Source organism: Ahaetulla prasina, chromosome 2 (assembly GCF_028640845.1).
Source record: "Ahaetulla prasina isolate Xishuangbanna chromosome 2, ASM2864084v1, whole genome shotgun sequence".
In the NCBI taxonomy this organism is placed as follows: Eukaryota; Metazoa; Chordata; class Lepidosauria; order Squamata; family Colubridae; genus Ahaetulla; species Ahaetulla prasina.
In genome coordinates this window covers 21,746,563-21,759,305 of record NC_080540.1, presented here as the reverse complement: position 1 = coordinate 21,759,305, position 12,743 = coordinate 21,746,563, and the positions used below count along the sequence as shown (strand labels likewise).

The 12,743-nt window shown below is 42.2% G+C and overlaps 1 protein-coding gene across 5 annotated transcripts in view; it reads right to left on the bottom strand.

Annotated features, from left to right (window-relative positions):
- Positions 1–12,146, bottom strand: part of MTMR14 (myotubularin related protein 14) — a 111,699-nt gene extending 99,553 nt beyond the window's left edge. For 3 of the 5 annotated variants that reach the window (XM_058167609.1, XM_058167611.1, XM_058167610.1), the window contains exons 1-2: positions 11,868–12,146; positions 9,899–10,047 (exon numbers count right to left, since the gene is read on the bottom strand). In XM_058167609.1, coding sequence (XP_058023592.1) covers positions 9,899–10,047; positions 11,868–12,131 — 413 coding nt within the window. In that variant the 5' untranslated portion in view covers positions 12,132–12,146. Of the gene's footprint in view, positions 1–7,737; positions 7,876–9,119; positions 9,138–9,898; positions 10,048–11,867 lie in introns of those variants that run through there. The other 2 variants (XM_058167612.1, XM_058167613.1) reach the window with 2 other exon arrangements.
- Between the last annotated feature and the right edge of the window lie 597 nt (positions 12,147–12,743).

Sequence of the window (12,743 nt, the reverse complement as noted above, 5' to 3'; positions counted from 1 at the left end):
CGTTTCTGGTTGGCCATAGGGAGAAGAAAATTCTAAACAACACTGAACTTTGAGATGATCCAAAGTTATTCTTCTTAGGTTTTTACGGTTTAATGCCAACTCCATTAAGCTTCCCAGTCAATTTTAAAAAGCCTCTATAAGCTACGACATTGCTATGATGACCCAAGCCTTTGGTAATGAAAGATACATAAATTATAGTAGTATTACAAGTATTAAAAAGCATGAGCATAGAGCAAACATTGCCAGTTAAGTCTGAATATCCCAGAGAATATTCTATGACCCTGTATTGTTCATATATCCATCCAACTAGCAGTAAAGTTGGGTGATAAAAGTCATGTCATATAGACACACAACTGTTCCATTGCCAGCCTCTGCCAAGGGTTGTGGGGGGGGGGATAACAATTTAAAAACAGAAGAAAATGATTAAGCTTCTTTTCTCAACCTATAACCCTGTGTTCGATTACAACTTCTATCATTTCCAGGAGCAGAGCCATTACTAATAGATAGATAACCTTTATTGTCATTTTTTACTGTGGGAACACTGGCACACATTAAAAAAGATTCTGTTGCCGGCTCTCAAAAGGATACACACACACACACACACACACACGAATACATATATATATATATATATATATATAGTATTTTTTTGGACACCCCCCCGCAAAGTAGGTGGAAATGTCTGTGCATCTTAGAGTGAATGTTGCCAAAGCCCTGCCCATCCACCGACCCTCACCCTCTGGCCTCTTCAGCACAGCCTGATTTAGCACAAGTAGCTGATTGGTGGTTGGAGCTGCCTCCCAGAATACCACCGATCAGCTGTTCCAGGCTGCAGGGATAGCCACCGCCCATTGGCACCATTGCCGTCCATCGCCACCTCTTTGCACCCCATTTATGACCTCTGCACATCCCATTTTTGACCTCTGCACATCCCATTTTTGGCCTCTGCGCACCCCATTTTCAGCCTCCACGCAATCCCTGCCACCTGGAACAGGCCAAAAATGGGGCGTGTGGAGGCCAAAAATGGGGTGCGCGGAGGAGGTGATAGGTGGCACTGCCGATCAGCAGCGACAGCACTGATGGGCAGCAGCAATCCCCCCAGTCTGGAACAGCTGATCAATGGTATTCCAGGAAACAAATCCAACCACCAATTAGCTGTTCATGCTGAATCAGGCTGTGCCGAAGCTGATCGGACTGCCTGCTGTTTACTGCAAGGAGGCAAATTGCTGGGAGGCAGAGGCAGATTTTTTTTCCTTGTTTTCCTCCCCAAAAGCTAGGTGCATTTTATAGTCTCGAGCGTCTTATAGTCCGAAAAGTACAGTAGATATACATAAACATATATATACACACACATGCATGCATATCCAACATTTTCCAACATTTTCTTAAAAATTTCCAGTGTTGGAGCATTCACAACTTCTGCAGGCAAGTCGTTCCACTTAGAACAATTAATAAGTGGAATGATTTGCCTGCAGAAGTTGTGAATGCTCCAACACTGGAAGTTTTTAAGAAAATGTTGGATAACCATCTGACTGAGATGGTGTAGGGTTTCCTGCCTGGGCAGGGGGTTGGACTAGAAGGCCTCCAAGGTCCCTTCCAACTCTGTTGTTATATTATATTATATTATATTATATTATATAATATAATATTATATCTATATTATATTATATTATATTATATTATATTATATTATATTATATTATATTATATTATATTATATTATATTATATTATATTATATTATATTATATTATTATATTATATTATCTATCTATCTATCTATCTATCTATCTATCTATCTATCTATCTATCTATCTATCTCACTGTCCATTTTGAATACATAGTGGAAAAAGACAAGTTGAGAGTTCACAAGGTTGATGCTATATGGAACTGCCAATGATCTTTTCTACCATCTTCACCACTCTCTGCACCGCCTTCCTGTCCAAAGCAATAATGCTTCCAAACCAGACTGCAATGCAATATGACAGGATGCTCTCAATCATCCCTCTATAGAAAGTGGCAAGTAAGAGGTACTCTTCTCATGTAACACAGGAAATGAAGGTGCTGCTGTGCCCGCTTCACACAGTGTCTCGCTGTTGAGCAACCAAGCGTGATGGATGGTGGATGACATGCTCCAGGCTTCAGAAAACTGCAATATTAAACTGCGGCCGTCTCCAGGAGGGCCTTTCACCAAGTACGCTTGGTTCGCCAGTTGCGCCCCTTCCTTGACCGGGATGCCTTATGCACGGTCACTCATGCTCTTGTCACTTCCCGTTTGGATTATTGCAATGCTCTCTACATGGGGCTGCCCTTGAAGTGCACCTGGAGGCTGCAGCTAGTCCAGAATGCAGCTGCGCGGCTAGGTAGTCATGTGACTGGGTGGCCATGGCCAATTTAGCAGTCTAAATACACACAAATTAAACTTTAAGTTGTTTTGCTCCTGGGGGTAGTGAAGGGATGTGGGTGCCTTATGTATAACACCGCTCCTGCGCAGTCTGCACTGGCTTCCTGTGGTCTTTCGGGTGCGCTTTAAGATTTTGGTTACCACCTTTAAAGCGCTCCATGGCTTAGGGCCCGGGTACTTACGGGACCGCCTGCTGTTACCTTATGTCTCCCACCGACCCGTATGCTCACACAGAGAGGGCCTTCTCAGGGTGCCATCCGCCAAACAATGTCGGCTGGCGGCCGCCAGGGGTAGGGCCTTCTCTGTTGGAGCTCCTACGCTTTGGAACGAACTTCCCCCTGGTTTACGTCAAGTGCCTGATCTTCGGACTTTTCGCTGTGAGCTGAAAACGCACCTATTTATTCAAGCAGGACTGGCTTAAAAGTTTTATTAAATTTTTTAATTGGGGCTATTTATGAATTTTAGGGTTTTAAATTTCGGCCATTCCTGTAATATGCTCGGTTTTAGTTTTGTTTTAATGTGTATATTGTGGGTTTTTACTATTTGGCTGTACACCGCCCTGAGTCCTTCGGGAGAAGGGCGGTATAAAAATCTAATAAAATAAATAAAATAAATAAATATTCTTGTACGATCGCCTCTGCCCTGTTTAGGCACTTATCAGCCAGATGTCATCTCACCCACAAGGAGCTGGGACAATCTAGTTCTCTTGTTCAGATATATGCAAACAGAATGGGATGCAGCATAGTGTGAGGCAATACTATATCGATAATCTATTTCAGGGGTCTCCAACCTTGGCAACTTTAAGACTTGTGGACTTCAACTCCCAGAATTCCTTTGCTGGCTGAGGAATTCTGGGAGTTGAAGTCCACAAGTCTTAAAGCTGCCAAGGTTGGAGACCCCTGATCTACTTCACAGAATCCTAGGGCTGGAAGGGACCTTGAAGGTCTTCTAGTCGAACCCCCTCTCCCAAGGCAGGAGTCCTTATACCTTCCCAGACAAATAGCTGTCCAATATTTTCTTGAAGACCTCCAGTGATGAAGCACCCACAACTCAGGGGGACAAGCTGTTCCATTGATTAATTCTTCTCACTGTCAGGAAATTCCACTTTATTTCCAATTGTCCAAAATAAATAAATAAATAAATGCAGGTTGGTGCAGAAGTCTTTTATACAAGGATAACCATGGATTTTAACTGGCAGAATGGGTTGCAATAACCGGTAGGGCACAATTGGGATGGCAACTTACGTTACTAGGTAATGCGGTTGTTGAGTTCTCAGTTTAAGGAAAGTATAGCTGCTGTTCCCAAGTGGTAAAGACATGAGAGACCACATTATCAGTGGGTCTACTGAGGAAATTTTTTTTTCATATTAATTTAGGTATAACTTCTGAATATGAAAGGTGGCTCAATGGCTAAGACGCTGAGCTTGCCGATCAAAAGGTCAGCATTTCAGCATATCGAATCCCTAGTGCTGCGTAACGTAGTGGTGGGATTCAAAAATTTTTACTACCAGTTCTATGGGTGTGGCTTGGTGGGTGTGGCAGGGGAAAGTTACTGCAAAATCCCCATTTCCTCCCTATCAGCTGGGACTCCGGAGGCAGAGAATAGATGGGGGCGGGGCCAGTCAGAGGTGGTATTTATCAGTTCTCCGAACTACTCAAAATGTCCGCTACCGGTTCTCTAGAACTGGTCAGAACCTGCTGAAAACCACCTCTGGTGTAATGGGGTGAGCTCCCATTACTTGTCCCAGCTTCTGCCAACCTAGCAGTTCGAAAGCATGTAAAAAATGCAAGTAGAAAAATAGGGACCACCTTTTTTTTTTTTTTTGTTTAGTCATGCCGGCCACATGACCACGGAGACGTCTTCGAAAATGCTCTTTGGCTTTGAAACGAAGATGAGCACTTCCCCCTAGAGTTGGGAACGACTAGCACATATGTGCGAGGGGAACCTTTACCTTTACCTTACCACTGAATATGAAATCGTTCCCTCATTCTTGCCTCTAGCCAGAAATATCTGCAGTGTGTGTGTATGTTTATATGAAGGGGGGGGGAGGAGGGGAGGGAGAGAGAGAGATTTTTTGGGGGGGGGTCTCAGGCAAGGCAGAATGAGGAAAGCAACATTGCACTGTTGTAAAACAAGCCCCTCCCCCTTTTAATATATCATTAAATTGCATATATGTGTGAAAAGGAAGGCGCTTACCACGTAGTGCTGATTTAGTCATTTTAGCAAAAGTAGGAAGCTTCTGTTTTATCCCCTTTTATCCCCAAAGCGGAGCTAATCTATACAGGTGATCCCTGACTTATGACAATAATGGAGGCTGCCTATCACGATCATAAGTTGTGACAGTCATAAAGCAGGTCACCATGTGACCAGACCCATTTTTATGACTTTTTTTTTTTTTGCTTCAGTTGTTAAATGACCATCATGGTCGTTAAGCGAAACCACTGTTCACCATGGGTTTTTTTTTGCCAAAAACTCAAAGTAAATGTCGATTTTCAACAAAAAAAAAGGTCATAAATTGCAATCGCATGGCCGTAAGTGTGGGCCGGCTGCCAAGCACTCTAATGGCAGTCATGTGACCACGGGAGGAAAGGAAGCGGCTGTCAGAATTTCAGAACTCGGCCAACCAACTTTTTGTCAAGGACTTTTTGTCAAGGACTATCTGTATCCCATTCCCTGCAAAAGGTCAAACTATACAGCAGGAGTCTCCAACCCTGGCAACTTTAAGCCTGGTGGACTTCAACACCCAGAATTCCCCAGCCAGCAAAGCTGGCTGGGGAATTCTGGGAGCTGAAGTCCACCAGGCTTAAAGTTGCCAAGGTTGGAGATCCCTGCTATACAGTCTATCATTCTATCCCATTGCCATGCACTATAAAACACATAAAATTTGCTTCTGAGAACCTGCTTTCACTTCAGGGAAACTGCCAGAGACATTGCAGGAAAGCAAAGCACATTTAGGGGCCAGTCATAAAGTAACCCTAATCCTCATACTGATTATGAAGATGGAACCAATTCCAGTTCTGCCTCATCCCTAATCTGACTCGATATTCTGTTTTTGTTCTTCTCGACCACACAAGGAACATCTTGCAAGATGAAATTGTGTTCGTTCTTATGATAACAATGGGCAGAAAAGCTGTGAAGCTTTTTTTTTTTTACATGAAACCTATTCATGTATTGAATGTCTTTCCGATTTATTCTAAAACTCAGCGTGGTTTGCAATAAATAATACAAATCTTCCCCTATTGCTGAGCAACATCCTCAGATTTTGTCCCAAAGGTGCCCTCTGGGAGTTCATGGCAGGAAAGAAGATTGATCTTAGTAGGCATAAACCAGAATCAAAGCAGCAAGAACCAGGCGTTCCAAAGTCCTGGAACTCAGAGATCCAGTGATCTCTCAACATCAGTAACCTAACCTCATTGAAATGTACTCAAATCTTAATGATTGGCAGGCTGAGTAGGTTGCCAATTCTTTTTTTTAAAAAATATCACGGAAATCAGGAAGGACAAAAATCATGCTATGCAGAAAACAAACGAACACCAAATGTAGGCATTTGGTTTTAGCAAAAAAACAACAACCCCATTTTACTTACATTTTTATTTTCTATATCAATTGTCGAAACAACCCATCTCACACAGAGAGGAACCTAAATAAGTTTTAAGGTTACACTGATTTGAGTAATCAAAATAGTTTGATCTCAAATAAAAGAAGAGTTCGAAGTTTCCTTTAATCAGATACCATCTTGTTTTGTCCTTTGGAGATCAATTGACTACTTAAACCCCCAGGCTTGACGCTGTCCCCAGCCTCGTGTGTGCAGCTTTTTTCAACAGTTGTTGAGAGCTGGCACTACACAAGGCCTCCTGACCCCTGCCCATTTGCACAAGCACAGAACGCACAATTATATGAACAGTTCCAGCAGGGACCTCAAATTCTCCGGTAGCCAGAGTTAAGGAATTTTTAGAAGTACCCTATTATCCAATATTTGTTCCTACTTTTCATTTTCTAAGCACTAGGGAACGAAGGGGGAGGGGTTGCATTAGAAGCCTGATAGCTCAAGCCAGGGGTGTCAAATTCACAGCCCGCGAGCCGGATGCGTCACACGTTGGCCAGGCCCACCTCCGGTTTAGCGAAGGGGAGGGAAAAGTCGCGATACATCATGTGACGACAATGCGATGACATGAGTGACACCCCTGGCTCAAGTGAAATTACTGTACATGGGATAGAGGACTATGGAGACCTTCCTCCAGCCCCTTCACAATCCCAATTAATTCACATCAAACAGCCAGGGGGAAAGAAAGAACATCTGGAGATGTTTACTGTGGGAACATGCCTGCTTTATACTCATTCCACAAGCTCATCTCTAGGCTCAGCCATTCTACTTTGGGGGGGAAAAGGATGCAGGAGTTGATCTGGAAAGCTAAACAGGGTCAAACCTGTTCAATATTTGGATGAAAGATAGACTGGATATCCTAGACTGGGACTTTAAGAAGGTAATGACAAACCACCTGTCACTGGATGAAGCCATCAGTGGAACTTGACTCAAGGGCATCTTTCCAAGCCACTAGGAGTCGGTACTCATGACACACCCAGTTTTTGCTTATGTTAATTAGGGGCATAAGAGGTAAGCATATAAATAACTGCTGGCAGCAATCTGCCCATTTCTTTCTACTGCAACTAAAGTCTTGGCTACTATTGAGTGACCGGCTTGCTGGCAAGCCTCTAAAAAAAAAATTGCCACTGTACATGGCAGTAGGGGAAGGCCACCTTAAGTTATCTGCAGGTGGGGGAGATGCAATCAAACCAGAAACAACAGTGTTGCTGGAGAATCAGTTCTGGTTTGTGGCTAGTGTTACCACTCAGCTCAATGTCCAGATCCTAGGAATTAATCATTGTTTATTTACTCACTAGGGACGCGGTGGCTCAGTGGCTAGGACGCTGAGCTTGTCGATCGAAAGGTCAGCAGTTCAGCGGTTCGAATCCCTAGTGCTGCGTAACGGGGTGAGCTCCCGTTACTTGTCCCAGCTTCTGCCAATCTAGCAGTTTGAAAGCATGTATGCAAGTAGAAAAATAGGGACCATCTTTGGTGGGAAGGTAACAGCGTTCCGTGTGCCTTTGGCGTTTAGTCATGCCAGCAACATGACCACGGAGACGTCTTTGGACAGCACTGGCTCTTCAGCTTTGAAATGGAGATGAGCACCTATTACCTATTTACTTACTGCAATTGGGCAGTACCCAGAGTCATGACTGAAGTGAGTTACTTTAATACAAACCATGGCACTAGATTGCTTTGAAGCAATTTATGCAAATGTTCCCTATGATTTGTTCTAGGAAGCTCAATACATTATCCTTCTCCTTCAGGATTAGTGGTTAGGACTGAGGCAGGGCAGCAAAATATGTAATCCAAAAGAAAGAGAAATGAAGGAGAAAGAAATATATCCTTTGAGTTGTAAACTTGTGTTTGAAGGATGCATCATTTTTCTGTAAGCATAAAATAAAAATATTGATTTTATTGTATCATTTAATTCTAGTCTCAATTTCCTCTTATTTATTTATTTACTCTGTATTACTAATTCTTCTCTTCCTTACTAGTATCTATTTCTTCCCACTTATTACTATAACCATGTTGCTTTTGTTCTTATTTGTTTCCTAGTATGATTTGATAGCTTATTAGTAACCTTGACTATCACTAAGTATTGTATTCTTGATATTCTATTTTTATTCTTGATTAATGTATTTTATTCTCCTTATGTAGGGAGCATATACACCAAAGACACATTCCTTGTGTGTTCAGTCACACTTGGCCAATAAAGAATTCTATTCTATTCTATTCTATTCTATTCTATTCTATTCTGTTCTGTTCTGTTCTGTTCTGTTCTGTTCTGTTCTGTTCCAGAAATATCTAATATCTGGAAAAGCCCATTCTTTAGCCAAAGGATTACCAACTGCTGAACTTTTGATTTATCAAATAAATCTAATTGGGCATCTTATCTAAGTCACTACTTCTCTTGGCTCTAAATTAACTAAAGACACACAAAAATAGTACCAGAAGTCACTCAGGCACAGAAAGCATTCACATGGAACAAGGGAAATATCTTGCTGATGATGGGTATATTAAAAAAAACACAATAAAGCACTGTTGCATTTGAGGAAATCTGTAGGTACTTTGTGTACTTTCACAGAAGATTAAAAAAGAGAAAGTTGCAGTTCCAAACAGAAGAATGAAGAAATATAGAAAAGAATGTCACTGCAGAATGAAGTATTACTGAATATGTTTAGTATAGAGACTACCTACTGATGTAGCACCTAGGAAAGAAAAGTATATGAGGCTATAAACAAAACCTTTATCAGTGATGTTGCCCTCATCTTGATATTCAACCATAAAAGGAAGAATTCAGGTAATACTAGACTTATAACCAGATGGTTATGATTGTTCAAAGTTGTGACTTACCTGCAAAAAGGGGAGTTAACCATAAAGCTGATGAGTTTCAGAGTAGAGTCAAGTTATCAGAAAGGAGAGCTGGGTGGAATAGTCAGGCCTACTCTTTCTAGCACTCAACTCCGGACATAAATCACCTAACAGATTTTCTACATAGCTGCCGCTATCATATGAAATGTCATGCACTTTATGACTTGTGACCTATGCATGGAACATCCTGAATTAGAGCTGTAAACAACAACTTGCTTGGTCACCTATAGCAATAAAACAGAAGTCCCATACTCACTATGACACTTCAGTGCCTACTACTGAGTTTCAAGAGATTTTCAAAATAACATCATACACAGCATGAATGTAATCAGCCACACAAAAACCTATTAAATAAAAATGCAATTCTTTTTTAGTGTGTAAAAGTTTGCATGAACAGTTGCTAGTAAGATTTATAGTCTATTTGTATGGGATTATCCAATTCTTTCTCATATAGCCCAGCATTTACACACATTCACAGGTATTTCTGACAAGATACAATACAAAGCATTTTTATTTCATATGATTCAAGATTTGCAGTTTCCAACAGGAAAACAGCATTACTATGTAGGATGTTAGGTATCTGCAAAGTGACTCCTCAAGACAGCCACAATATTAACTCAGTTTAACTGATTAATAAATCAGTTAAATACTGATTAAATACTAAGATCAGGAATGGTTCTGGTACACCAGCCTCTTCATCAGTGCTGTCTGAACCTTCTCCGTTTACTCTGCTATCCAAGTGAACTATTTAGTCACCAAATCAAAGGGATTCTAAATAATCACAGGAAGAAGTAAAATAGCTGTGCAGAAGGTTTCCTCAGAGCTGAGGAAGCTGAGTTAAGGAAAGCATCCTCATAATAAAGATACTAACAACACAAAATAATCTTGACCAAAGTCAATCAATACAACTCTTAATACTGTTCAGATTTATGTCCACATATTTATTTCTACTTGGTGATTGGCAAGTACATTTTCCACAAAACTATTTAATTTAGATATCAACTACACAGTCTTCCCAGGACAGTCACAACTTACATGTGTCTTTCTCGATCACTGCTCTCATATTCCAAAATGACCATCAGACGTGGGTAATGACTGCAGATTTCACCATTCACATTGTGGATCAGGCTATAGCAATAATCCTTACTGAACAATTCAAGGCAGCATTTTTCAATGTGCTCTACCTACATGGGTGAGAAGAAGTTATTACAAATGTAATGTTGCACACCTCATAAAATTACTTATACATCAAGTACAATAGCCTCAATTTTAGAAGTTTAATAATCCCCCAAAAAAGTGACACTAATATTTAATATAAATTAAAATAAAAAAAATCAAACAGATATTCTAAGCAGTTAGTATTTATCCCATGGATTTGCAAGGTAGTCGCCATATTTGTTCATAGAGTAGAATTCATTTGAAATGCTTATCATTCAAAAGGCTAACTTTATTGGCAAGTTTGGCAAGGGAACTTTTTAAATAGAAGTGGTCATTACACAAAAACTAGAATAATTTTCCTAGAAATAACAGGGTTCATGAGATGAAGCTGGAACCTGTACAGAGTTAGGATGCCTGCACTGAACAGTTTCTACCAAATTAGGGAACAATGTCCATTACTTCATACAACACAAAATTTCCCAGCTGCTTTTCAGTTCTCTAATTTTTTTTTTCAGGAAGCATCAAAAAAGAAACATACATTTCATGCAAAAATTCATTTTAAAAAAAGAACATCAGAACAAGAGCAGCTTTCTACAGCTCGTCCTCAATTTACAACAGTTCATTTAGTGACTGTTCAAAGTTACAATGCCACTGAAAACTTATGACCATTTTTCACACTTAAGACCATTGCAAGCTTCCCCATGGTCACGTGATCAAAATTCAGATGGTTGGCAACTGGCATGTATTTATGACGGTTGAAGTGTCCCACCTTTTACAACCTTCTGACAAGCAAAGTCAACAGGGAAGCCAGATTCAATTAACAGCCATGTTACTAACTTGACAACTGCAAGGATTCACTTTAACAACTGGTCTTAAATTGGGGCAAAATTCACTTAATAAATGTTTCACTTAGCGACATAAATGTTGGGCTCAGTTGTGGTTGCAACTCCAGGTAAACTCCAGTAAACCACTCCAAACTCGATTGCAACTTTAGTAACAGAGTGGTCAATGCCTGGAACGCACTACCTGACTCTGTGGTTTCTTCCCCAAACCCCCAAAACTTTAACCTTAGACTGTCTACTGTTGACTTCACCCCATTCCTAAGAGGTCTGAAAGGGGCATGCATAAGAGCGCCTATCGTTCCTGTCCTAATGTTCCCTTTTATTCGTATCCATTTCTTGTACTCATAGCCATGTTTATACTTTATCTGTTATCTTATATATGTGTGATGAAAGAAAGGAAGGAAGGAAGGAAGGAAGGAAGGAAGGAAGGAAGGAAGGAAGGAAGGAAGGAAGGAAAAGAAAGAAAGAATGTAAGGAAGGAAGGAAGGAAAGAAAAGAAAGAAAGGGAAGGAAGGAAAAGAAAGAAAAGAAAGGGAAGGAAGGAAGGAAAAGAAAGAAAGAAAGAAAGAGAAAGAAAGAAAGGGAAGGAAGGAAGGAAAAGAAAGAAAGAGAAAGAAAGAAAGGGAAGGAAGGAAGGAAGGAAAAGAAAAGAAGACAGACAGAAGACAGACTCCCTGTATCGGGAACCTGAGATGCAAATAAGGGCACACACTTCTTTAATAGACATGCAACACGCAGACACACACACGCACACACCCCGGGTGGGCTTCATGCCGTGCAAACCAAATGCTCCAACTAAAAAACGGTCTTTGCCCTTCGGGTTGTTTTACGGCTGCAGGAAAGCAACCCTCCCTTCTCTCGTAGGGCAGTTGAAAGTCCCGCGCAAGAGGCTTCCCAGGCGTGGTGGTGCCACCCAGAGCCGCCTCCGTCCCTCTTGAAAGAGGCCATGCAGGGAAGGCGGGGGCCATGCAGCAAAGTCCCACCAGAGCCTCTTCCCTCATCACCTTATTATTGCCGCTGCTCGCAGCGCTGCCTCCAGCTGCTCCCCCGCTTTCCCGGGCCCGGTACTGCGCCCTCGAAAACTCCAGCAGCAGCTCGCCCAAGGCGCGCTCTCCGGAGCCAGCGGCCTGCAAACAGGCGGAGCCGCTCCGGGCACTTGCCATCCGCACCCCCGCAGTCACGGGCCCAAGCCCCGGACTCTCTTCCCCAGCGCCTTCGCCATCCCCAAGCTCCTCCTTCCGCTTCCGGAAAGACGACGATGACGCCATTGGAAAGCGACGGAATCTTTCCCCCCCCCCGCGCGAGCCCGCCTGGAGGGGGCCGCGAAAGACCCCTCCCGCCGCCCCTCCTCTTACAGAGGACTGAAGGGAGAGGGCGTGGCTTGGTCCCTAGTGGGCGTGGCTGGGAGTTTGGAATCCTCCAGAAAGGCGAGTGTGAGGTGGGGGGAGACTGGAATTGTGTCGTAGCAGAGATTAAGAGCAGCCCTCTTGCTGGGCTGGGGAATTCTGGGATATCCACATATTTTAAAGCCGCCAAAGCTGAGAAACACTGATGCCATGGTCTAGTGCAGGGTTCTCCAACCTTGGTCCCTTTAAGACTTGTGGACTTCAACTCCCAGAGTTCCTCAGCCAGCTTTGCTGGCTGAGGGATTCTGGGAGTTGAAGTCCACAAGTCTTAAAGGGACCAAGGTTGGCGAACCCTGGTCTAGTGGTCTCCTGTGTGAGCAGGGGGTTGGATTAGATGACCTCCAAGATCCCTTCCAACTCTGTTACTGTTAGCTTATACACCATAGTAACCTGAAAGCTGTTTTTTTTAATTTTATAACTTTTTTAATTATAGACTAAAATTATAAATAAATAAAATTATTATAGACGTGCCTA